The sequence below is a fragment of the Sapajus apella genome, unplaced genomic scaffold (genome assembly GCF_009761245.1).
Source record: "Sapajus apella isolate SASKATOON/1434 unplaced genomic scaffold, GSC_monkey_1.0 scaffold2, whole genome shotgun sequence".
Classification (NCBI taxonomy): Eukaryota; Metazoa; Chordata; class Mammalia; order Primates; family Cebidae; genus Sapajus; species Sapajus apella.
The window spans coordinates 21,823,298-21,849,628 of record NW_022436942.1 but is presented as its reverse complement, the minus strand read 5'-3'; the positions used below and the strand labels follow the sequence as shown (position 1 = coordinate 21,849,628).

General features: G+C 47.8%; 2 protein-coding genes across 2 annotated transcripts; both read right to left on the bottom strand.

Annotated features, from left to right (window-relative positions):
* Positions 1–6,748: 6,748 nt before the first annotated feature.
* LACRT (lacritin) lies at positions 6,749–10,547 on the bottom strand. The gene is made up of 5 exons (XM_032291697.1): positions 10,426–10,547; positions 9,132–9,185; positions 8,184–8,321; positions 7,679–7,780; positions 6,749–6,891 (listed from the first exon to the last, which is right to left on the bottom strand). The coding sequence occupies exons 1-5, from the start codon at positions 10,481–10,483 to the stop codon at positions 6,830–6,832; spliced, it is 414 nt and encodes a 137-aa protein (XP_032147588.1). The 5' UTR covers positions 10,484–10,547; the 3' UTR covers positions 6,749–6,829.
* Positions 10,548–19,653: 9,106 nt separating this feature from the next.
* Positions 19,654–23,323, bottom strand: DCD (dermcidin). The gene is made up of 4 exons (XM_032244565.1): positions 22,664–23,323; positions 21,801–21,839; positions 20,289–20,390; positions 19,654–19,928 (listed from the first exon to the last, which is right to left on the bottom strand). Exons 1-4 carry the CDS (start codon positions 22,812–22,814, stop codon positions 19,654–19,656), a joined length of 567 nt encoding a protein of 188 aa, XP_032100456.1. The 5' UTR covers positions 22,815–23,323.
* Between the last annotated feature and the right edge of the window lie 3,008 nt (positions 23,324–26,331).

The window sequence follows — 26,331 nt, the reverse complement described above, 5'->3', positions numbered from 1 at the left end:
AAGAGACTGGGGGGAGGGGCACGGATGGAGGCAGGGAGGCTGGGTAAGAGGAAATTACAGAAATCCAGGTGGAAGGTGATGGTGGCTTGGGTGAGCGGGGAATGGTAAAGAGCAGGAGGGAGAGTACACTTCAGAAAAGGTGAGGAAGGTGGAAGGGTTATTCCAGGGTGGGAAGTACCAGTAACAACCAGGAGAGGAAACTATTGTGAAACAGGAAATTGTTCATTGTGACTTGTGGAGAGGGTGCATGAAGGGAACAGGACAAAGGAATTTAGAAAGCAGATTGGGGCCGGGCGCAGTGGCTCAGGTTTGTAATCCCAGCACTTTGGGAGGCTGAGGTGGGTGGATCACAAGGTCAAGAGATTGAGTCTACCCTGGCTAACATGGTGAAAACCCATCTCTACTAAAAATACAAAAATTAGCTGGGCGTGGTGGCGCATGTCTGTAGTCCCAGCTACTTGGGAGGCTGAGGCAGGAGAATTGCTTGAACCCAGGAGGTAGAGGTTGCAGTGAGCCAAGATCACACCACTGCACTCCAGCCTCGGGACAGAATGAGACTCCATCTCAAAAAAAAAAAAAAAGAAAAAAGAAAGCAGACTGGAGCAGGTCATTTGGAATGCAGTTGCCTACGAGGTTTATTCCTAATTCTTAGCTCATGAGATCTTTACATGCCTGAGATAGGATGAGCACTTCCTAATTTTACCTCCCAGTTCACTTCATTCATTAGGAACTTTCTTACCAGCATTCCTATTGGCCCTTCCCTCATAGTCCAGGCATTTATTACCGAAATGTTCTTTACTGTCTGGTCCTGGATCCTCTCTGCTCCATACTTCCCTGTCTTGGAAATCCCCTAAATCCTGTTCCCTTTGTAATTTGTCTTTTTTTTTTTTTCACTCCCTTCTCCTATTCCAGCCTCTGCAGCTAAGCTCTTCCCTCTGGTGTTCAGGAAGGAGGGAGTGAAGGATGCGTGGTCCACAGGCTCCAGGCAGGAGCAGCCTCTGTGGGTCATGGAAACTATCTTCTACAAAGAAGACACAGATACCAAGTCATGAAGTGGGGTAGAGAGATGCTGGGTTCATACGGGGCTCCCCAGGAAATGCTGGAGCTCAACGCCTCAGCTCTGGTGGAGCCAACGGGAGCTGCAGTTGGGAGTGTCCCCTGCTGGTACCCAGGCAGCCACTCCTCACATGCCCTCCTTGGTCCCAGGATTGCCCATCCCATCTGCTTTACTTAAAGGTGGGTCTGATGTCAGGTAGAGTGAGAGGACTGCAGCCTTTAGATGGCTTTCTTGATCCGGATGGATTTCTGTTTCCTGAGCTTTACTTATCTATCCTTCTGCCTTGGAGCAGATCCTGTGTCTGTCAAATTGATTGGAGGGCTTAGAGCACTTTCCCAGAGTGGCCTGAGCCCAGCCCAGGAAACTCTGCTCCCTCGAGATATGAGAGATTCTTGTTCTTTGCAGTGGGATTATTGTCTTCTGTTGGGGCTCAGAAACCGGTGCCCCAGAATATGACACTCTGACACGCTGAACTGAAGAAGCCTCAAGGACTCCCTGACCTCCCCTGTGCCCCCTGCTCCACCCAGCGCCTTCTGTCTCTCAATCTTCTGTCTTTCCTAAAGCACAGGATGAAGTTGTTCTTTGAAGCTCCTTATCTGCCTAAAGTCTGGACCAGCCAAAGGAGAAAACAGTGACCTATGGCCCCTTCTCTGTCTTTCTTCTTGAGATATGAATTTAGTAACTGAATTCCTATCTCAGGAAGAAAGACTGAAGTCTGTCAGTACAGCCAGACAGACTTTTGCCACAAACCACTGTCTGCTTTGCTTAACAGACTTTGTCCCAGGCCACATTGTATGTTACCCAAGCCCATTGAATTTCCCTAAAAATCATTTATTACTCCCCTAAAATTATCTATACTTTCCCATCTCCTTTTCCTTTAAGAAAAAGGTTATATAAGCATCTCTATTCCATTGGGTTGGAGGGAAATCACTTCCCCCCTGCACATGTTACTAAAAATTTGTTTTTTCTCCTATGAATTTGCCTTTTGTCAGTTGATTTTCAGCTAACCTTCAACGAGTGAAGGGGAAGTTTTCTCTCTACCCGTACACTGAGAAATGTCTGGTCCAGCCAGTGCTAAAGGGAGTCTGGTGTTCCTGAGCCCACGTAAACTGGGAATTAGGAGAAGCCGTAGTTTGCTGAGAAAGTGAATTTGGGAGTGAGGAGGGTTATTAGTTTCTTGGGGCTACCATAACAAAGCACCACAAACTGGGTGGCTTAAAACAGCATAAACATATCCTGTCACAGTTCTAGAGGCTAGAAGTCCAAAATCCAGGTGTCAGCAGGCCATTTCTTCCTGAAGCCTACAGACGAGAATGCTTCCTTGCATCTTTTAGCTTCTTCTGTTTGCTGGAAGTTCTTGGCATTCCTCGTTTTATAGATGTGTCATTTCAGTCTCTGCCTCTATGGTCATGTGGCAATCTATCCTTGTGAATCTTCATATTTTCTCCCCTCTGTGTCTTTGTGTCCAAATGTTTCTCTTTTTGTAAAGATAACAGTTATATTGAATCAGGGGCTTACACTACTCCAGTTAGATCTCAACTAATTACATACGCAATGACCCTATTTTCAAACAAGGTCACATTTTGAGGTACTGGGGATTAGGATGTCAGCATACCTTTTTGGGGGACAAAATCCAACCCATAGCAGTGTGAATATGAAATGTGCTCTTTACTCAGTACTGACTATGATCTGTGCTCGGAAGGGATTTGTTCCTGAGAGTTCCTTTTGTTTCCTTGGCACTGTTCTCAGAAATGGAGACGTGGTGGAGGTGGTGGGAGGTAAGTAGGGATATCATTCTTCATTCATTTAAAACAGAGTCCAGACTGAAAGCTCCCCACACCCAGGATAGGGGAGAGGAATCAGATGGGATGTGCTGTGGTTCGAATGTTTGTTCCCTCCAAAACTCATCTTAAAACTTAATCCCCAATGAGCCAGTATTGAAAAGTGGGGCCCTTAAGAGGTGATTGGTACTAGGACTGGGGCTGTTGCTGATAACAAATACCTGAAAATATGAAAGTGGCTTTGGAACTGGGTGATGGAGAGGCTGGAAGAATTCTGAGGAGCAGGCTAGAAAAAGACTAGATACTGGTGAGGGCCTAGAAATCAAAAAAACTATGGAAAGTTTGAAACTCCTTAGAGATTAGTGAAGTGATTGTGACCAGAATTCTAGTTGAAATATGGAGCATAAGGCCATTCTGATGAGATTGCAGATGCAACTGAGGAATAAGATATTGGAAACTGGAATAAAGACCATTCTTGTTGTAAATTGTCAAGAACTTGGCTGAACCGTGCCTACGCTCGAGGGCTTTGTGGAAGGCCAAACTTGAGAGTGACAAGCTAGAGTATCTGAAGAAGAAATTTCCAAGCAAAATGTACAAGGAGATGCATGCTTACTTTTGGCCACTTATGCTGAGATTTGGGAGCAAAGAAATAATTCAAAGACAGTTATAAAGAAAATTTACATTACTAGGAAAGCAGAGTGTAAGGATTTGGAAAACTGTCAGCATGGCCACATGAAGAATGAAAAGTGCATTCAGAAGAGGAATGTGGCCAAGAAGATTAGCACAGATGGAAGGGAGCCAGGTGCTATCCCTCAAGACAATGAAGAAAGACCCCAGATGCATTTCAGAGATCTTTGAGGGTGCCCCTCCTATTATAGGCCCAGAGGTCTAGAAGGGCAGAAGGGTGTCTTGGGGCTCTGTTCCTGGAGCCCCAGTGCAGAGCTTCACGGTTGCCCTAGCCAAGCCTCAAGTGACCCTAGTCGTAGCTTGTGCTGCAGTCGTGGAAGGTACAAGCCATAAACCTTGGCAGTGTCCAGGTGGTGCTGATTCTACAGGCTTGTAGACAGCAAAAGCTGTGGCAGCTTGGCAGCCTCCACTCAGATTTCCGAGGATATCATCAAGAGTCTAGGGGCCCAGGCAAAGATTTGTCACAGGGGCAGAGCCACTGCAGAGTCCTTACCTAGTGGAGCCATGAAAGTGATGCCACCATAGAGAGTCTCCATTAGGGTAATTCCTAGTGGAGCTGTGGGAGTGGGACCACTGCTGGGACCCCAGAAGTGTGCAGTCACTGGCAGCATGCAACACCCACCTGGGAAAGCTTCAGGCACCAGACTCCAACCCCTCCGAGCAGTCACATGGGCTATACCCAGCAAAGCCATAAGGGATAGGCTGCCTGAAGTTTTGGGGGCCCAGCCCACACCCCTTTGTGGGTGGGAGGCCACACACAGAGTCAAAAGAGGTTATTTTCCAGCTTTAAGATTTAGTGTCTGCCCTACTGGGTTTCAGATGTGCTGAAAGGGACCTGTTACTCCTTTCTTTTTGCCTATTTCTCCATTTCAAAATGGGAGTGTCTGTTTTGTGCTTCTACCACAACTGTATCTTAGCAGTAGGTAACTTGTTTGTATTTCACAGGCTCACAGATGAGACTCTGGACTCTGGACCTGTGAGTTGGTGCTGGAGTGAGCTAAGATTTTAGGGCTATGGAGTTGGAATGAATATGTTTATATTTAAGCAGGACATGAGTTTCAGAGGGCCAGGAGTAGAATGCTATAGTTTGAGTGTTTGTCGCCTCCAAAACTTATGTTGAAACTTAATCCCTAAAGTAACAATATTGAAAGGCAGGGCTATTAGAAGTGACTGGGTTATGCTGGGTGACTGGGTTACACCTGTAATCCCAGCACTCTGGGAGGCTGACGGGGAGTGGATTGCCTGAGCTCAGGATTTCGAGACCAGCCTGGCCAACATGGTGAAATCCCATCTCTACTAAAAATACAAAAAATTATCCAGGTGTGGTGGCAGGTGCCTGTAATTCCAGCTACTTGGGAGGCTGAGGCAGGAGAATTGCTTGAACCTGGGAGGCAGAGGTTATAGTGTGATATTGTGCTGACCTGGAGCCAGAACCTGAGCAACGCCGTTTTATAAGATAAAGCTGTGTTTGGCTTCTGTAAATAAAGCTGCTAGCTTGCTCTGAAAAATGCCCACTATGTAAAGCTGCTTAAACTTTGCTTATCGGTAACTGCTCTCTGTGGCCCTAATGTGACAGGCAAGCAGTCCTAACCCATGCCATCTTGGCTCCTGTGACTTGTAATAAGTAACTAAGATCTGTGACTTCCACCAGTATCCAGACAATGTGTAAACTAACTTCTATAAGCCACTTAGGTAACAATCGAAGTGACAACATGTCCTCTAGCCCTTGGAATGTCTGGAGACCCCGACCCTCATCTCTGTCCAGGAGGTGATTTACAGAATCCACTAGCCCTCGGAATGTCTGAAGCCTTTTCATCCCCATCCTCGCTCCTTACCCCCACTCCCAAGGTGGTTTTTTGGGTATAAAAAGTCTTGGCACCCTCCTTTCGACGCCACAGGTTGGAGAGACGTGAGTCCTCTGTGGTGGCCAGCATAATAAATGACCCTGCAATCTGGCATACTTTTGTCTTGGTGCTAACTTTCTACGCTTGGTCCAGTATAACAATAGCGAGCTGAGATTGAGCCATTGCACTCCAGCCTGGGTGACAGAGCAAGACTCTGCCTCAAAAAAAAGAAAAAAAAATGATTGGGTCATGAAGTCTTTGCCCTTATGAATCGATTAATCCATTCATAGATTAACGAATTAGTGGGTTAATGGATTTAACCCACAGGAGTGAGACTGGGGGCTTTCTAAGAAGAGGAAGAGAGACCTGAGCTAGCATGGACAGCCACCTCACTATGCGATTCCCTGTTCCAGCTTGGGACCCTGCAGAGATTCCCTGCCAGCAAGAAAGCTCTTGCCAGATGTGCTCCCTTGACTTTGGACTTCCCAGCTCTAGAACTGTAAGAAATACATTTTGCTTCTTATAAATTATCCAGTTTTAGATATTCTGTTATAAGCAGCAGAAAATAAACTAAGACGGGGTGGGAAGCACAGTCTAGAATCAATGACTTCGGGCATGTTAAACAGCAGAAGACCGTGTGCCTGCCCTGGGGAGGGGTCTGGCAGGAGATCTGATTGCTTTCTTTGCTCCTCAAAGTCATGAGTGATGTTCCCTCGTTCATCTGTGTGCTGTGGTGGAGGGAAACAAAGGATGCAAGTGGAGGAAGAGGTGACCGAGACCCCTTGGAGAGACTTTAGTCCTTTGGGGAAGATAATTCACACATCTAAAACACAGTCGGTCATAAGTGGTTTCTATGCATCGCATCACAAGAATAATGGATTCAATTGGTCTTTTTAGTCAAGTGCCAGTTATCACTGTAGTGGCTCATTGCTTTATTGTCTGACCTAATTAGCCATTTCCAGCCACTGTGGCCCAATGTAGAATGTACGAATAGAAGGCAGGAGAGATGAGTTTCTAATAAAGGTACCAGAAGGTGGCTTTAGTATCAATGGCTCAGGCTTTATTTTCAAGGTGATAAATCCTGGTTCTTTGGAAGTCGATTTAATTTTTGGAAATGCTCAAATGTCACTAGGAGTAATGTGTGAAGAATAAGAGGTGGACGAGAACTGGAGTGACATTTGGACTCAAAGGAGGCTGAGCACATGTGGATGTGGCTCAATGTGAATAAAAGGGCTTGTTAGAGGTTCCGCCTTCTAGGCAGGCTGTGACTGGCCACGGACCCGGGCCAGAACATCCTGTGCCTTGTGTTGGTCCAGGGAGGGCTTTTCTCCCTGCCCTTCCTCAAGGGCCCATCCCACAGAGCACAGGCACACAGCAAGTTGGATGCTTTCATTTTAATAGCTCTGGGCTACAAGGGTATTTAAAGCTTTAAGTCCAGTGATCGCATTCTTTTCAGCTTCTCAGTTCCACAGTTTTGTTAGACCAAATCTCTTCAGCAATTTTTGTGCAGCTTCACTTCCACCTGGAAAGAAAGATGAGATAAATGAGGCTTTTAGGGCTGCAGGCTCCAGCTCCACCACTTCCATTTCTCCTCAACTCCATCTTCTGTATTACAAACTTACTGAGACCCTGGAGAGGCTTACACAGAAGTTGGAGGGATAGAGGTTAGACTAACCAGAGCCTGAAGGACCTACCCTTTTCCCCACCTTGGCAGCGGCAGGGAGCAGGAAGACTAGAAACAAGCAGGCTCCACTGTGGGGAGGCTGGGGGTTAGACGCCAAGGGAATCAATATCAGACAACATGGCACATTGAATTTGTTCTTTTTCTTTTTGAGACAGGGTCTCGCTCTGTCACCCAGGATAGAGTGGAGTGGCATGATCTTGGCTCACTGCAACCTCTGCCTCCTGGGCTCAGGTGATCCTCCTGTCTTAGCCTCCCAAGTAGCTGGCACTAAAGGCATATGCCATCAGGCCTGACTAATTTTTGTATTTTTTTGTAGAGATGGAGCATTGCCATGTTGCCCAGATGGTCTTGAACTCCTGGGCTCAAGCAATCCACTTGCTTTGGCCTCCCAAAGTGCTGGGATTACAGGTGTGAACCACTATACCCAGCGGGCAATTTGAACCTGCATGAGAAATTGGAAACATATGAAAGCACAAAGTGAGGGGGTCTTCAACAGCAGGGACCGTGGCAATTCCAAGTCTCATATGGGAGGGCGGAAATGGGGGCAGGCTCTCTCCCATCTCCCACTCCTGGATGGTGGGTGGTATTCTCATTCCCACAAAGCCTTGCCTTGGGATGCACTCACCTTCAAAGAATTGTTTTCCACTTTCCACGCCTCCATGCACTCCTTTTCCTGCTCTTTGAAAGGCTTGTTCTGTTAGTAAGAGACTTTTCTCCACTAAGGATTCTAATTTTGGAGCAGAACAATCACATTAGCAGAAAAGTCACCTCATTTAAAGAGAACTCTGCACCACCCCACCTGCCACCCGCCCCCACTCCACCCCCCGCAACAGGACATCATCCCTATACAAAGTCCTAAAGTGCAGAAGTTTTGCTGAGGGCCTCAGCACTTCTCTCATAGGCAGGTGTGTGAGCCAGGACAGAAACCATGTATAGTGCAGGCCGCAACATCTGCTGTTGCAGAAGCCTTGTGTGTGGGCGCAGTCTGCAGTCCCATTTGTGCCTTTGTGTTCAGGTGTTTGAGTCTATCTGCTTCTTACCAGGCTTATCGCTGTGTGTGGAGGTGTAATATGGACCTGCAGCCAGAGACTTCTCTAGGTTGTTGATATGGCATAGAGACAGAGACTTACTTAGGCGGTTTAGTCCCTGGCTGTTTGAGGTGACCTTGGCTGTCCCCTGAACTGCTGCCGAAGTCTCCTGGGCTGCTGTGGTTATCTCTTGGGGTGAAGCAGATTGTGATGGATCTGAGGTCTCCTTATCAGGCTTAGCTATGAATGCACAAATTGACTGATTTTAGCAAAGTTGAATTGTGTCTTTGTTTTGGAGTGGGTAGCAGGGCCCCAGGGTACCTAATGTGTGCTGGGTGCCAGGATACAGAAATGATATGGCTTAAACCCTGCCCTTTTAAAGGAGACAGGATTTCTGCACACTGTGTGTCTCTTGGAAGGCAGTGGGCAGGGTTGGGGAAGGATTTGGGCCAGGGGATGTTGAGAATCTGGGAGCACTTCATAGAGAAACTGATCTTGAAGGCGGGACGTTAACAGGAGAGGATGTTCCAAAGGGGCTTCCCTGGGGGCAGGCAGTGAGTGAATAAGAGCTCGGGCGGAGGCATGTGTGGGATAGGTGTGGGGAGTGGAAGCAAGTTCAGTTTAGCGGATGTTGGTGGGACATAAAAGAAAGTCATGGAAAATGGGGTTGGAAAATGAGGTTAGAGGCCAGATAATGGGTACCTTGCTAAGGAATTGGGAGTAATGGGAGGTGTTTGCGGGTGAAGGTATGAATGCCATGTGAGACCTTGCCCTTACCATTTAGCATCCTGTTTCTCTCCCTTTTATTCACAACAACCTTTCCCCCATGCTCCCTACTGGCCTTGCTGTCTGGGTCATCCTCTTTTGTCCTTAGCCTTGTGCCATTCCAACCCATGCTACCTTGTTTATAACATTACCTGCCCCTCCCCATTATCACCAAGCACAAAATCCAGATCTCCTCCCACTGGCTTCTTCTCCAGCCTCCACTCACACCCCTAACTGTTAAACCCTCCCAAGGAGGGCTGGAGAAGGTGGGAGAGGAGCACTCACAGGTCCCAGCTTCCTGTGCAGGATCAACATCTGTCGAGTCAGAGGAGGCATCTTCTGCAATGGAGGAAACATGCCAGATGAGAGCAAGGACTGAACCAGACCCGCCCAAGCCACCCTCCCCTCCCATTCCCAAAGCTTAGCTATCAGGAATGCTCATGGATAGAAGGGAATCAATTTCCCTTTTGGTTGGACATGCTCTTCCACCATATCAGTGGGTCTACCCGGGCACTCTCTCTGATGTTTAACTCCTGCGGCTTTTGAAACAGGTTCTTCTCTGAGAAGTGTAATGTCTCTTGGAACACTGCCTTCCTCCTGACTTGCCCCTGGCTTGGGAGGCTTCCTGAGATGTCTGTCATGGAGCTGGCCATGGTCACAGGGGCTCAAGCTCCTCTGTGGTGGAGGAGGACAGTGTGTGGGGGCCATGGAGGCACATTTCGAGTGATTTCTGGGGTTGAGACCCCAGCTTTTATTCCCTTTATTCTTTCAATACAAAATTTAGGCAAAGCCCTGTGCTAAGAGATGGAGGTGCAGTGCTGAAGAGGGCAGACAAGACCCTTGCCCTGACAGAGCTTACATCTGTCATTTTACGTAATTATTGAATGACTGGTGTGACAGCGCTGGAAGGGAACGTGCAGCCTGGTGTGAGAAGGGCACATGGGATCTGATTTGTTCCGCATGTGCCTGGAAGGCCTTTTTGGGGAATTATATATCTAAACTGAGATTTTGTAGATGAAAAATCATTGGCCAGGTGACATTAGAGTTGGTTGGGGGAAGACCCAGGGAGAGGGAAAGCATTCCAGATGAGGAGAGAGCAAGAAGGAAGGTCCTGATGTTCACGGAACAGCAGGATCATCATGGCCCAAATAGTGCTTTTGTGTGATTAAAAAAGGCATCCCCTCCCTCTAAGAGACACAGCCAGAGGCCAGGCTCTCTGCTTGGCAAGTGGAGTGTGGACCAGATTTTAGCTTCTACCACCCCGTGCCTGGGCACCCTTGTGCATGGGACACCCTGCTCAACTATATGCAGTGGCCCAGGGGAACTGCAAGAAGCCAGTGTAGCTGGGGCATAGTGGGTAAACGATGGGGTGTGAGGAGATGAGCTGGGAGGGCAGGCAGGGGCCAGAGAGTTTCAGGTTCCCCTGGCCAGTGGGGTGCAGAGGCTATGTGCGGAGAACTGGGAGAGGAGTCACTTGCAGAGGTAAGGAAGCCAGAATAGCACAGAGAGAGGAGCAGAGGGGTGAAGGCAGGCGTGAGGGCATCCTTGTGGGGTGGGGCAGAGGAAAGGCCATACTCACCAGCATAGACCAGGGTCCCAGCCAGAGCTGCCAAGAGGAGGAGAGTGGTGAATTTCATTCTTTGGGGTGAGGAGTGACTATAACCACAGAATCCACAGAGGGTCCAGGGAATAAGGATGCTGAAACTGCTGGGCCCTTTTAAGGATATCAAGGGCCAATGAGAACCAAGCTTGGAGGGGTGTGACTTCCGCATCCTCCTCCTCTTCTTCGCCGGACTGTCACCTGCTAAGTCAACAAGGGCTAGCTGGGGCTGGCTGTTACCTGGAATCCTTACAGGCAGGTCCTGGATAGGAGCCTTTCTCTAGTAACTCCCAGCCATCCCTTCCTTTCTCTTTCCTCCTTTCCCCACTGCACCTGCCCTCTGGGTTCACATCCCTGGGATCTTAGGGATGATAGGTAGGGCACATCTCCCTTGGGTAGATTCTGGGATGTGTCTGTTGAGGGTTCTGGTAGTCATCTCTTCAGGAGGAGATGGAGGGCCCAGGAGATTACATTGTCCACCTTCTGTCCCACGTAATTCTGTCCCAGTCTACAGTCTACATAGGACTATAGACTGTACTTCTGTCCCAGTCTACATAGGACTCAGTAGAGTGTTTGAAGGTTTCCCCAGGCTACACAGGACTCAGTGCAGGGTTTGAAGGTTTTCCCTGGGAAAGGGGCTCACTTGAGGCCTGAGTTCCTGGCTGCTTTCTCCCCTTGAGGGGATGGGTTTGAAGGTGTGTGTACCTTCTCTGGAGTTGTTCCCTGTTCTTGACATTATCCAGCCCCTAAAAAGAACTCCTCCAGTCCCACATAGGCCTATCAATCTCTGTCTTCAGGTGTAATCATTGGGACCCCACATTGCTGACAGAATCTCCTCGTTAAAGCGTGATGGTGGTTCACTGAAATTGGAGCTTGGTTCTCACTTCAAGTAGGGAGCTGACCCATGGTGTGAATAATCCAGAAAAACAGATTATTCTGAAGAAGCTTCTCTTTGATTTGGGGTTTCTTTCTCTCCTGATCTGGGACTCGAGAGGTCTGGGTTTTGAGTTCTGACTTTGTCATGTGAAAATGTTAGGCTGTGAAAAGTGTTAGGCTTTTTAATTTGTTGTCTAGGAGCTGTGGTTCCTCTGTACAGTGTAGTGGTGGAGGTTAAGTGAGATAATATACGGCAAAGAATTTTTTTAGATGGCAAAGTTCTATGGAGTTGTGTGGGGTTCTTGTACCATCTTTCCAGGTAGGTTTTTGTCCAGGCTGGTGCGAAATACTAGATATTAATAGAATGGGCAGAGGAGAAGCAGGAGCCAGCTGGGGGGCTGAAGGGTGGAGAACAAGGACCTGAATGCCAGTTTGTGACTCTCCCTTGCTTGGTGTTGGCATTCACCCAGCCCCACGCGGGCTGGCTCCAGAGGCTTCTCTGCCTCATGGCGACTCTGAAGACAAGTGTGAGAAGCGGGCATTGGGGAGTTTTTGACATGAGTGTTTTGGGTGCCAGGGTTTAGAGCATTAATCTTTTCAGGAGATAAAGGAAGATAAAATTAATGGGGTGGGACATTAAAGCCTTAGCAATTACTACCTGCCTGAGGGTCTGGGCCTGGGAGCCTCGCAGATGGTGGCCTTACCTGGAATGGGAAGGCTGAGGAACAAGAGAAAGTTTTGATGGCACCAGTGCCCTGGGTATGTGCACATACATGTGTGCACGTATGTGTACACTGCAGAAGAAGTCTTGCAGGTCCCAAACAAATCTAGATCCCAAACAGGCGCCATGAGCACATTAAAAGAGTCAACAGGAGCAAATTACGCTATTTGCACAAGGCTTTTCTAAGAGGAAATAGGAACTTTGGTGTCAACACTAGAACTGTCACAGAGCAGGGTCTTTCCAAATGTCACTGCATAGCCCTTTCCTCTCCCACATCTTCCTCCTGGCCTGAGTAATTAAAGAGGCAAGTATTACATAAATAGGGATGAGGTGAAATGTAGGGACATTTGTTGGCCGGATGTAGTGGCTCATGCCTGTAATGCCTGTCCCTTGAGGGGCCGAGGCAGGCAAATCATGAGGTCGGGAGTTTGAGACCAACCTGGCCAACATGGTGAAACCCTGTCCCTACTTAAAATACAAAAAATTAGCTAGGCATGGTGGCAGACACCTGTAATCCCAGCTACTCGGGAGGCCGAGGCAGGAGAATAGGTTGAACCTGGGAGGTGGAGGTTGCAGTGAGCCAGTATCACGCCACTGCACTCCAGCCTGGGAGACAGTGTGAGACTGTCTCAAAAAAAAAAAAAAATTACTCTATGACAGGGTCCAGGAGGAATGTTACCCCAAATTATAGAGCCTGGAAAAGAATTGGATGCATAGATTAGAGGAAAGAGACAGACCTCATGGATATGGGTGAGGGGCAGCTCTGTGCGATGTCTTGTCTTCTAGGGTATCTGACCTCCATGATGACTGTCAGCTCGCTGATCTGTGTCTTGTCTCATGTGCTGCTCGTTGTACCTCTCTCCCCTGTGCCTCAGTCTATTCTCTTTCGTCTCTGCACTGGTCTGGAAGGACGCCTAGGGACTGTATCTCTTGGGCTCCCATGCCCTCTAGCTTCGAGTTGAGTTTGGCCAACAAGAGACACAGGTGGGAGATGGGAGGATGGGAAGAGGGAGAGGTCAAGGCATTTGTTCCTCCTGCTCCCTTCCTTGCTTTGGTATGTGTGGTAGGATGACTTCAGAGATAGCTCCTCGTGATGCCCACGTCTTGGCATTGGTGCCCTGCTGTAATTTCCTCTGCTTAACTGGGCTGGGTCTTGAGATTCACTCCTAACAAATAGAAGATGGTGAAGTAATGAGGTAGTCACTTCTGAGACTATGTGGCGCAATCTCGGCTCACCACAACTTCTACCTCCCAGATTTAAGCGATTCTCCTGTCTCAGCCTCCCGAGTAGCTGGAACTACAGGCACCCGCCACCATGCCCAGCTAGTTTTTTTTTTTTTTTTTTTTTTAATCTCTAGTAGAGACAGGGTTTCACTATGTTGGCCAAGCTGGTCTCAAACCCATGACCTTGTGATCTGCCTGCCTTGGCCTTTCAAAGTGCTGGGATTATAGGTATGAGCCATTGCGCCTGGCCATCTTTAGTCTTGTTTACACACACTATGTCTCTAGATCTTCTCAGCTTGCTCTGATGAAGCGAGTGGCCGTGGTCTGCAGCGTCCGGTGGAGAGGCCGACATGGCAAGAAACCGAGGGCAGCCCCCAGCCCGTAGCCAGTGAGGGACTGAGGCCCTCAGTTCAATTATCTGTGAGGAATTGAACCCTGCCAGCTACCATGTGATGGAGCTTGGAAGTGGATCCTTCCTCAGCTGAGTTTTGAGGTGACAGCAGTCTCGATGATACCTTGACTGTAGCCTCAGCAGAGATTCTGAGTCTGAGGGCACATCTGTACCTGGACTGCTGACCCACAGCAACTGTGGCTAAGAAATAATGTGTGAAGCCACCAAATGTTTGAATAATTTTTGCAGCCACAGATACTTAATGCAGCATGGTGTGGTGATAGCTGTGTTTCTCTCTGACTGCAGCTTCTGTCTGGTTCTTGTTGCAGAGCGCCATCTCTTGGTGTCAGGTAACATTATTCCCCCACCCCCCAGCCACCCTGCTGCTTCAGGCTTCCTGCTGTTGCTAGTCCTTACTTGAATCTCTATAAATAATAGATATATTTTTCTTTAAGGAGTCTTTTTAAAAAGCCCTCCTGAGTGTGCTGTTTTCTGCCAGCACTCCTCCACTGATACACCAGTTCCCGTCTGACCCATGATGAATATCTTTTCCTCATTCCCCTCCTTGTGTGTTAAGCCCTGTTCTGGGGGCTGGTGGGGAAGCAGACTCCAAAGGGAGGAAGTGACATAGACTGTTTCGGGTAGACAGCTCCTACATTGAAGACACAGGCATATGCTGATCTCGGAGGACCACTCTGGCTGCTGTGCTCGACATGGCTGGCCTTCTCTGCCAAGCCCTGTGGCCTGCACAAGCTCTGCCACACTCCTCTCATGCCCCTGATCTTCCATCTTGGCCACTGGGGAGGTGTAAAGACAAAGCAATAGAGTGAAATTTTTAAAAATGCGAATTCTGATTCTTTAACATACATACAGCATGTAGCATGTGCCAAGCACTATTCTCAGAGCTTTATACATTTTAATCTCATTTAATCCGCCTAACAACCCAATGAGATGAAGTACTATGAATACTCTTACTTTCTAGATAAGCAGACTAAGGCAAAGGCAGCTGAAGACGCTGGCCCACGATGACACAGCTAGTGAGTGGCAGGGTTGGATTTCAACGTGGGCTTCCTAGCTTCAGAGTCTCTGCTGGCAACCACAACTCCTAGCTGGAATATTAAATTCCATTTTAAAATAAATATGAAGCCTCTGTAACATTAAGTTTCTCTAGTTTTAACTAATCAGCACCTGTATTCGTTAGGGTTCTCCAAGGAAATAGTACCAATTGGATATGTGTGTATTTGTATCTATGTGTATTTATATATTTAGTATCAATAGTAATATATAAATAGTATATCAATATAAAATATATAGTATGAATATTTATAGACACACAGGCACACACACACACACATATATAGAGAGATTGAGACAGAGAGAGAGAAAGAGAGATTGAGACACAGAGAGAAAGAGAGAGAGAGGGGTGATTTATTTTAAAAAATTAGTTCATGTGACGATGGAGGCAGGCAAGTCCAAAATCTGTAGTTCAGGTCTGAAGGAGGTCGGGCTGAAGACCCAGGAAATAGCTGATGCTGTGGTTCAAGTCTGAAGGCCACCTGCTGGCAGAAGGTTTTCTTGCTCAGGGGAGGTCAATCTTTTGTTCTATTCAGGCCCCAATTGATTGGATGAGGCCCACCCACAGTTATGAAGGGCAATCTGCCTTACTCAAGGTCTACCAATTTAAACGTTAATCTCTTCCAAGAACACTCTCACAAAAACATCAGAATAATGTTTGACCATATATCTGGGCATTGTGGTCCAGCCAAGTTGACATATAAAATTAACTAGGACAGTACCCTTTAGCATTTTGATTTTGGAAGGGTTGGTGGACACCAACTGGGCCCAGAGAAGAAGAAGACATGTTATATGCAGAAAAGAAAAGCTTCTTCTTCTTTTTTTTTTTTTTTTTTTAAATAAAAGAAAGCTTTTACTAGACCTTAAGGTGAAGGATTTCTTTTCTGTCTTGGTTTCACAGGTGAAGGGGTAAGATTCAGGAAGCTGTGGAACGGTCCACAAAGCAGACATGAACGGGCCCTCTTCCTGCCTGTGGTCTAAGCAAAAAGGATTCTCATGACTCACATGGGGTCTAGCTACGTCATCTGGCAATATCTAGAAAGGGACTTGGAGTCAAAGGCCAGGGCTAGGGATTGCAAATTTCAACGCTTACAGGAATCAAGCAGGGACCATTAATGAGCGAGGCAGTCCAGGTACAAGGCAAACAGCAGCACAGGTGCGATGATAAGTAGTAATTGTCCTTCCCTTTCAGGTGGAGGAAATCAGGAGGGAGTGGCAGAGCTGGAGCAGATTGGAGTGTGCCCGCCCTTTGTAAAGTGGCCAGCTGCTCCTGCCTTGAGCTGATGGCTGCCAAGGAAAATTAGAAATCTGGATTTTCTTGTGAAATCTGATTTTCTATTTCTAAACATTTTGTGTAATATTTTTATTATTTTAAAATTAATTAAAAGTTGACAAATGAAAATTGTATATATTTATCATGTACAATGTGATGTTTTGAAATATGTGTGCATTGTGGAATGGCTAAATCCAGCTAATTAACATATTTATTACCTACTTTTTGTTTTGAAATAACTTCAGACTTACAAAGGATTTGTAAAAGTCGTACAAAGAATTTTTACATCCTCTTTCTAGATCCACTGGGGACTCGAGCTCCCAAATGTCAACATTTAATCTCTCTTGCTTTATCATGCTCTGCCTTTGTTTCTGTTTCTCTCTTTGCTTTTTCCTTAACATCTTGAGAATTAGATTTGAAATTTTAGTTTACATAACAGAAGACCCCTTTAGAAATGGCTGTCCTTTTTTTTGAAATAGAGTCTTGCTCTGTTACCCAGTCTGGAGTGCAATGGAGCAATCTCCGCTCACTGCAACCTCCACCTCCCAGGTTCAAGCAATTCTCCTGCCTCAGTCTCCTGAGTAGCTGGGATTACAGGCATGTGGCACCATGCCCGGCTAATTTTTTTTTGGTATTTTTAGTAGAGACGGGGTTTCAGCATGTTGGCCAGGCTGATCTCAAACTCCTGAGCTCAGGCAATCCACCTGCCTCGGCCTCCCACAGTGCTGGGATTACAGGCGTGAGCCACCGTGCTTGGCCCCTTGATCATCGTTATGACAAATCCTGATGCTTGTGGGTTTATTTTTAGAAATAATCATTTCTTGAATAGGCAGGACTTGGTGGAGTGTGTTTTTCCTCAAACAATGCTCCCAAATACAGATAGTCCCTGACTTACAATTTTTTGACTTTATGTCAGTGAGAAAACAACACACATTCAGTAGAACCCATACTTCTAGTACCCATAAAAGCATTCTGTTTTCTACTGTCATTATGGTGTTCAATAAATAACATGAGCTATTCAACACTAAAAAATAAAATAGGGTTTTATTATATAAATAGGGTTTGTGTTAGATGATTTTGCCCAGTTTTAGGTGTATGTAACTGTTTTGAGCACATGTAAGATAGCCAACACTAGGCTATGATGTTCAGTAGCTTAGGTACATTAAATTTACTTTTAACTTACATTTTCAACTTACAACGGGCTTATCAGGATGTAACCCCAACCTAAAGTGAGGGGCATCTTGTATGTGTTGTCAAATCTCCCTTTTCCATTTTTTCATGACATGTTGAGAGGATTCCATGCGTCCTAGTTCCTTGTGGTTGTTGAGAGTCCATCCAGCTTAAAATCTTACCTCCTTTCCCCTCCCTAGCATATGCTTCACTGGAGAGACATGAAAAGGGGTCAGGTCTGGTTCTGGATCTCAGGGGAGGTGGGACGAGGCAGACAGAGATCTTTCAAGGTCACTGGTCACAGTCAATGAGGGAGAAATCCTGATCTCTTCTCGGCTTGGTCTCCATTCTTCTGCTTCTCTGGAGGCCTCCACAGAAGCAGGCTGTGATGGTCACCAGATAGGTGGTGGTTAGCTTCACCACAGCCCTGCCATTGTGTGGAGCCCCTCAAAGAGTGGCAGTTCCCTTAGGCCAGTGGCCCACACTGTCAACCCTCTCACCAAGTGCTGCCTCCTCCCATCCAGCCTGGAAGCCCCTCATGCTGGTTCTTGTCTGTTGACCCTCTTTAAATGTACTCATGAGAGCAATGGGAATCCTAAGTTCTCTTCCTTGCCCTTCAGTGGCCTCAGGAGCCTGGGAAAAGAGTGTCTTCTTGCATCTCTTCCATGGGCTACCATGAAAAACTTCTTGCCTCTAGAAATGTCAGATGATAAACAGGTACCTGCTTTTTTGTTCACTTTGCCCTGTGGCAGAAGTTGCTATAGGGACACAAACATTCACTCTGATCATCTTCCTGCTAGGCATTTCCAGTCCTTGCAGTTAGGTGTGGCCACTGGGAGTGGGCTCTTGTATTACTTGCTGGTATAGCTCATACACACCTCCAAGAAATCTGTTCCATGCTCCTCCCTGCTTCTGTGATTGGAAAGGTGATGAAGATGATAGAATGATCTTGAAGCCAGGTATTGAAGATGGCAGGGCTATTGACATCCTTGTATCCTTAAATGACTTTGTGGAGAAGACAGACTATTGCCTCTTGCCCCCAAATCTGGAGCAAACCAACTTGACTTGTACATGAGCTGGTGTTTGTGCAATTGTATCTTGGATCGCTGTTTATAGTAGGTTAGCCTTCCCTAGTTAATATACTCTTGATGCCTGGGGACATGGCTTTCTCAAGAGCTGACCTACTGTGCTCCAGTCTGGGCAGCTTCAGGTCAGTCTAGAGGGTGCATTCATCTGGGGGGTGGGAGGTTGGAGGGGAGATGCCTGTCTCCTCCTGGACGGGAACCTTCAATCTTGGAGTGATTTCCACAGCCCTTCACCTGAAGGGTAGAAGAAGCATCTCCCTCCCTTCTTCCATGGAGCTGTTCGGGAAAAATCTCTTTGCCATGAACACTGCATTCACCACAGAGCCAGTGACCCGGATGATTCCATTTTTTTATCCTTCTCCACAGGGCAGAGAATGATAATCCTGTGGCTGATTGGGGTTGGGCTGGCTTTTCTAGCTCCAAGAAAGTCCCAGGATGGTGGGCAGGCTCCAGATGTCAGTTCTTCATGGAATGTGGGGTGCTTGGGGGTCTATGATTCTAGCTGTGGGTCCTAGAGCCAATTCCAGGGCAATGGGAAAAGTCCCCCTCAACACTGATGCAGGGTAAAACACTGTTGGGCAGGCAGAGTGAGGGATAAGGAGGCCACCGGTTTGGGACTTGAGGCTTAGCCCTTGCAAATATGGGTGAGAGGCTGGGTATGAATCAAAGAACTTGCTGCAGCTTTGCTCTCTGGGAAGGTTGGGTCTGGAAGCTGTGGTTCAGGAAGCTGTAAGGGCCAGGGTGCCAACTGAAGCCTCATGGGGTGCTCCTCCAGCCTCGTGGGCTCCTGGCCAAGTTTCTTACCCCACCTCTTCTTAAGGAAAACACACACATACTCCAAGTATTACAGATGCTTTCAATTTAATAGCTGTTTAAAATTTTTTTTTTTTTTTTTAGGTTTTGGGCTGAAGACTTAAAGCCCGCTGCTCCTGGGCATCATTTCTCAGCTTCTCCTTACAGCCGTAGTGCTGAGTCAAGGATGTCTTTAGCATCATGAATAGTTTCTAGGACAGCCATAGAAAAAATGGGGGAAAGAGGTAGGAAGACAAAAGGAAGGGAAAGAGAGCAAGGGAGTTGGGGAAGGAGAGGGAGGGGGAAGGGAAGGGAGAAAGGGGAAGGGGGAGGAGGAAAGGCGGAAGGGGAAGGGAAGGGAGAGAGGGTTGGGGGTAGGGGGAAGGAAGAGAATATGAGTAAGGATTCCAGGGTCCCAGGTGCCAGCTCCACCCCTTCCATTCCTCCTCAACTCTGTCTTTTGCTTTCCAAACTCACTGAGGCCTGGAAGGGCTTACACAGAAGTCAGAGGGATGGAGGTTAGATTCAATGGAGCCCCAAGGACCCACCCTCTTCCCCGCGTTAGCAGGGACAGGGGGTAAGAGCAATAAAATGAAGCAAGTTAGATCGCAGGGAGAATCAATATCAGACAAGAATGGCCATTTAAATCCGCATGAGATATTGGAGACATTTGAAAGCACAGTGAGGGGTCTTCAGTGTCAATGGCGGGGGCTGTGGCAGTTTCAGGTCTCATGCAAGGGGTGGAGGCTGAGGCTGGTCCTGAGGGAGCAGTGGGGACGTACTTACCTTTACCTATATTTTCTAGATCGTCAACTGCGTCTTTTGCTAGGTTTTCAACTCCTCCCAAAGCTTTTTTTGCTGCCTCTAGGCCTTTTTCTAGGGTGGATTCAGAAAAGAAGAGGTCATGCAAGCAGAAAAACTGCTTCCTTTATAGGAGAACTACCTTCCCTTCTACCTTCCTAGGCAACACGGTCACCCCTAGGGTGAAGTGACTTTGCTGAGGGAACCAACTTCTCTGTCATGGGAAGGTTGGTGGTCCAGTATAAGCTGCAAAACCTATGGCCCAGAAACTCTGTGTGTAGAAGCAGGTGTGCACCCCCCAACCCCTCCCTAGGAGTATAGATGTAGCTGTGTCCCTGTGCTTGACTTGTGCCTGTGAGTGCAGACTGGCCCCCAGATAGATCCTGCTGTTGCATGCATCAGAATTCTATGCCAGGCATTGGCAAAGAGGCTTACCCAGAAGGCTGGATCTCTGCCTCCTTAGCTTTGGTGGCTGTCTGGCTAACCTTGGGTCTTCACCTGCATTTTCCTCTTGAGCTGCTGATACCTTATGGGAAGCTGCAAGGGGGAGGGGTGAGAGGAATGATAGCTCCCTCCGCTCTTCCCCGGGGGCACGGGTGGTGCTTACTCCCTCAAGGTCTGGCTTGAGGGTAGCTCCTTGTCTTCAATTCCTCTAGAGCTTGACTTTCACGATGTGCTAGGTTTTTTAGCATCCCTCAAGCTTTTTTCCTGCTGTCTCCAGGACTTTTCCTGCTCTTCCAGGGCCTTTTTCTAGAGTGGATTATGGCTTAGGGAAAGTAAAGTCATGTTGGCAGAAAGATCACCTTAAAGAGACTCCCCCTAGTTTTCATCCCTTATACCAGCCTCTTAGTGTGCAGAGGTTTTGCAGAGGGCACTAGCTTCTCTCTTCTGGGCAGGCTGGTGGATGAGGACAGAAATTTGACAGTCTCTGAAGGGGGCTTCTGCAGCTATAAACAATCCATTTGTTTATGTGGAGAATCAAAACTTCTCTTATCGCATTGGTGTGAGACATACCAGGGGCGTCTGAGAAGAGATCAAGGTGCCCGGTGTTCCCTCTGGGTTGTGTGTGAGAAGGCGGGGGGGAGTGCAGGTGTGTGCTGTGGTTGGGGCTCACAGTGCAGTGAAGGTGTAAGGAAATACAGTTTATCTTTCTGCTGTTAAGTATCCTGAGTGTGTACACGGCTGGGGAAGCAGAAATGAATGAGAATTAGATCCCTCTCTCAAGGGTTTATTGTCTAGGAAAGGAGACAAAACTGCTACATATGGAAAGCCCAGAGGAGGGAGGGATGAAAGGAGAGATGGGGACAGAAAGAGGCACCACACCCACCGGGCAGGGAAGGCCTCAGAGAGCAGCTGGGGCTTGAAGCTTGATAGAGCATGGACAGGGAGGGGTTGAAAGGCGCCTGGGGAGGAGGAATGTTGGGTAATAGAAAGTTACTCATTTTGCCGGATGAGACAAATGTGTAACATTTGATGTGGGGAATACAAGCAGTGGAGTCTGGGGAAATTATATTTGAAAAGTATCCTGGATCTAGGTCATGAATACCCTCACTGTCAGACTAGGAGGTAAGAGTTTTGTGATGGGAAATGGGGAACCACATGAAAGGTTTTTGAATTGAAATTGGTGGTGAGGGTGGGACATGATGAAAACTTCTGAACCTATCTAGTGTTAAGTTCCTCCTCTTGCTCAAGGCAAGTTTTCCTTTCTTTCCCTTTTTTCTTACTCAACTTCTACATCCATACAGGGCTACCCGTTCCCCCGGGCTCTGTCCTTCTCCCATGTGTGAGTCTCGCAGGAAGTCTCCCTTTTCAGTATCTCCAAAAAGCCAGCCTCCCAACTCTCCTTCCTCTGGACCCCTCTTCTGCTTCTATGACTTCCTCCACTCATACACCCCGTCATTAGCCCTCCCACCCAGGACTGGGGCAGGAGGAAGAGGAAGGACTCACGGTTCCCTGCTCCTGGGGCAGAGGCAGCCTCTTCGTCATCTGCAAAGGAGGAAACAGTGACCATGTCAATTAGGGTGCAGTTGCATGAACCATATCCAGCCAGGGCTGCCTAGAGTCCCCATTTCTTTATTCTTCCAACAGGATGAATGAAGCACACATTATCACCAGACAAGTTAGCCAGAGTATGAAGTCAGTTCCCAGTTTGCCCTTCAGATAGGGGTGGGAAGCCAGTGGTGTTAGAGGCTGGAGATACAGCTATGAGGAAGACAGATAGCGTTTGCTCAGGGAAGCTGACAGTCAGTGGGGGATTTGGAGGAATTAACATAATTACACAAACAATTATTTAATTACATTTGTGATAGTGCTAGGAAGGAAAAATACAGGAGGCAATAAAATGAAAAACAGGGACCTAAATGATTCTGGGGCTTCAGTAAGGCTTCTGTGAGGAAATACATGGAGACAGAGAACCAGAGGGGCAGACTTGGAAGTTGAATAGGAGGGAGGTTGACATGAGTGGGTGAAAGAATGGGCAGGGGGAAAGACAGAGGTTGTGCAGAAGTCTTGGCGGTAGGAAATGGCATGGTTCATTGAGGGGAAAAAGAGTGCCCGAGTGGCTGGAGCAGAGGGCCGACCACAGACTGAGAGGAGAGGCGTGCAGAGCTGTGTTGGGGCCAGGGGGCTCCCGGCTTCCTCTGACCAGTGGGCACAGGGCCTCTGTGTGGAGAACCCAGTGGGAGGCAAGAGTGGGCTACAGAGACAGACATGGGAGAACTGCCTCTGCCGACGAGGGGAAGGGAAAATGAAGGCAGGGGCCAGTCTTCCGGGGACGATATGGTTGGGTGTAGGGGAAGAGCCATACTCACAGGCACAGACCAGGGCTTCTGCCAGAGCTGCCAGGAAGAGGAGAGTCATGAACCTCATGCCTCTGTGTGCTGGAGTGGGTATGCCACCAAATCCTTGGAGATCCTGGGATCTGAGGTGTCCAGACTGCCTCTCTGGGCCTCTTTTAAGCATGACAGGGACCAATGGGAACCAGTTTTCCAGTGGTGTGTTCTCCTCCTCCTCTTCTCCCACCTCAGAGCCACCTGTTAAGTCAACAATGGCTGGTTGGGGCCGGCTGGTACCCGCCTTCCCTGCAGGTAGGTCCTGGACAGCAGCTCCAGAGCTGGCACTGTCCTGACTGGCATCCTTTGCCTGCCTCTCCCTTCCCCAACTTACTTGTCCCTGGGCTCCCAAATCTGATCACATCTGGGGTCCTGGGGAGACTGTGAGAGGTTTCTGGAGAGGGCCCTGGCAGGGAGCTGTGCCCAGAAAGCTCTCCTTCCACCTGGAAACAGGAGGGGGGTCCAAGACATCAGGAGAGAGTGGGGGTGGCTGAGGCTTCCCTTGAGTGGGCTAAGCCCATCCCAGGAGGCTGCCCTCATAGCATTTGGGGACCCCTCCTGACTAAGGTCCAGAGAGGTTGCTGTCCTCTCTGTGGTTCTCCGTATGGTAAGCAGAGCTCCCCAGCCTCAGTAGGCCCTGACTAAGGTGTCTTCAGTCCCAGCTAATGATCCCCTACCACAGAAAGTTCTGGTAAGTTAGCCAGAGTATGAAGTCAGTTCCCAGTTTGCCCTTCGGATAGGAGAGGGAGGCCAGCGGTGTGGATAATCCAGATAAGTGGAATATCCAAAGGTGCTTCTCTCTGCCTCAGCAACCCTTCCTGCAGACTTGTGTTTGCTTTGAAATGGCAGAAACAGTCCTGGAGATATGGGTTTGTAACTCGATTTTGCTGTTTACTAGCTGTGTGGCCTTCAGAGAGGCAATCCGCTCGTCCACTTCAATTGTTTTACTTTCTTCTTTTATTTTATGGTAATATCTAAGGTGTAACATGGTGTTTTGATACACACGTAGATAGTGAAATGGTTACTATAGTCAAACAAATGAACATCTCCATCATTTCGCATAATTAGCCGTGTGTGTGTGTGTGTGTGTGTGTGTGTGTGTGTGTATGAGAGCACCTAAAATCTAGTCTTCCAGCAAAAATCCCAAATTCAATACCGTATTATTGATTCCAGCTCTCATGTTACACTTCAGCTGTTTTGCATTTGATGGTGGGAAATGATCATTCTTTTTTTTTTGAGATGGAGTTTCGCTCTTGTTGCCCAGGCTGTTGTGCAATGGCTGGGAATACAGGCATGCGCTACCATGTCCGGCTAATTTCATATTTTTAGTAGAGACAGGGTTTCTCCATGTTGGTCAGGCTGGTCTCAAACTGTCAACCTCAGGTGATCTGCCCACCTCGGCCTCCCAAAGCACTGGGATTACAGGCGTGAGCCACTGCGCCTGACCTGAGAAATGATCGTTCTTATCCTACAGGTTTTGTGTAGGAATACATGTGTCAAAATTGGTCAATTTCCTCCGTCTATTCCATACCCAAGGTGGGGAGCTGAGGATAACTTGGAATCTGGGTTTCTGCTCCTGACTAAGCTGGTTACTTCCCTGAGATGTCTTCTCTCCATGGAGTGGAGCCTGCCCTTGCCCTGTTCCTGGAAACTTTGTGAAAACAGACTGAGATTTGTTTCCTGAGGTGCTCTTTCTGTGCCAGGCACCGTGCTGGGCCCAGACAGATAAAGATGAGTAGACTGTGGTCTTTCTTTGAGAAGGTACACAGTGGACAAGGATCTCAGACAGATGAAGGGACAATCGGTGGTAGCAGGGGACTCCACCCTGGAAGAGAAACCATGCTCCTCCTAGCCTATGGGACTGAAGCAAAGTTCTGCTCCACCAGTTAGAGGCTGAGTGATTTTGGGCATGCCACGTAATCTCTCTGACTCTCGTCTCTGCAGTGTGACCAGGATACTTATAAAATTCGAGCAGGAAAAGCACAGATCCACTTTCTGGGGCTCTTCCCTGTGCTCTGGGTGTCTTCCTCCACCTCCACAGGACCTCAGTCCATCTGAGCTCCCGCCGTCTCTCCTGTTGTGTGCTTCATTGTGAGCCCCTCTTGGCTTTTTCCCTTCAACATATAGACATCTTAAAAACAAGCAAAATGTTCCCTTTATACTATCCCTGTCCAGCTTCTTTCCAATCCTGCAACCGAGCTTTTTGAAAACAACTCCATTTTTTTTGGCCTCAACATCCGTGTTTTGCTTTGCGTTCTTACCATCCTGTGGTGTTTTCACCACCATCCCTGGAACGGAGACACTTCCTTGCCAAGGTGCTCAGATACAGTCACCACTTTCCAGCCTTAATCTGATCTGATCTCTGTGGGCTCTGACACTGTTAGAACCACTCATCTTTGGAGGTGCTGGGGTTTTCTTTCTTTCTCTCGCTCTCCTTTTTTTGACCACCCTTCAGCCCCACTTTCACGCACCTCACCTGCCCCTTCCATATTCTCCGGTGTTCTATTCTTAGCCCTTTTCTTCTCTCCTCTTACACACTGTCCTGTGTGACTCATTCTTGGAGTCACATTGCTGACTCCCACATTTTCATTCCAGCCCAGACCCCTCTCCCGAACACTGATATCCACTGACGGATGGGCAGTAACAGGGTGAACCCTAGGGGTCGAAACTGGCCTCACCTACCTTCCCCGCATCTTCCCCATCACCTGCTGCTCCTCCTGCACCATTTTCTGTTCTTATTAACAGTACTGGCCTTCACCCAGTTATCTAAACAGAAATCTGAGGGTAATTTCACATTTTTCCTTCTCCTGGCCCCCTATGTACAAGGACACTGGGGTTTATCAAGTGTCAACCCCACGGCTCTAGCTCAGAAGCCTCTGCCTGGGGGCCTTGCCATTTTTTATGTCCACTGAAGAAACAGCTTCACAACTGGTTTTCCCTCTGACAGTCTCAAGTTCCATCTCCCAGCTGTCTAAGTGATTTCTAGTAGGCAAACTATGTGCAGAGCACACACTGTCTTTCATGAGCTGGTGTCTGTCTACCCCTTCAGTTTCAACCCTTCTCACTCCCTCATTGAGACTGCCTCAGTCACATTAAATTTCTTTTAGTTTCTTACATAGATTTAGTTTTTTCTTGCCTCTGGCTCTTCACATGTTTTCTTCTGTGTATTGTCTTTAATGCCCTCCTACGATTAGATGACAGGGCTTCTTCCTACTCATCCTTCAAGATTCAGATCAGAAATACCTTCTTCCTGGAAGATTTAATTTTTTTTTTTTTTTGAGATGGAATCTCACTCTGTCACCAGGCTGGAGTGCAATGGCACCATCTCTGCTCACTGCAGTCTCTGCCTCCTGGGTTCAAGCGATTCTCCTGTCTCAGCCTCCTGAGTAGTTGGGACTACAGGCATGTGCCACCATGCCCAGCTAATTTTTGTATTTTTAGTAGAGACGAGGCTTCAGTATATTGGCCAGTATGGTCTTGAGCTTTTGACCTTGTGGTCTACCCAACTCGGCCTCCCAAAGTGCTGAGGTTACAGGTGTAAGTGACTGTGCCCAGCTCCTGGAAGATTTTCTTGGCATTCTTCTTGTACTCCTTCCTCTCCCCACCAAAGTGAGAGCAGAGTTCTGGGCTAGGCACTTCCACCATCC

Coding starts and splice junctions, on each gene's coding strand:
- LACRT (XM_032291697.1), bottom strand. CDS start 10,483: ATGAAATTCACCACTCTCCTCCTCTTGGCAGCTCTGGCTGGGACCCTG. Junction 9,186..10,425: donor TGGGACCCTGGTCTATGCTG/GTGAGTATGGCC, acceptor CCTCCATTGCAG/AAGATGCCTCCTCTGACTCG. Junction 8,322..9,131: donor TGCACAGGAAGCTGGGACCT/GTGAGTGCTCCT, acceptor GTGCATTCATAG/CTAAGCCTGATAAGGAGACC.
- DCD (XM_032244565.1), bottom strand. CDS start 22,814: ATGCTTAAAAGAGGCCCAGAGAGGCAGTCTGGACACCTCAGATCCCAG. Junction 21,840..22,663: donor AGAAGCCCTGGTCTGTGCCT/GTGAGTATGGCT, acceptor CCTCCTTTGCAG/ATGACGAAGAGGCTGCCTCT. Junction 19,929..20,288: donor GCAGAGATCCAGCCTTCTGG/GTAAGCCTCTTT, acceptor AATCCACCCTAG/AAAAAGGCCTAGAGGCAGCA.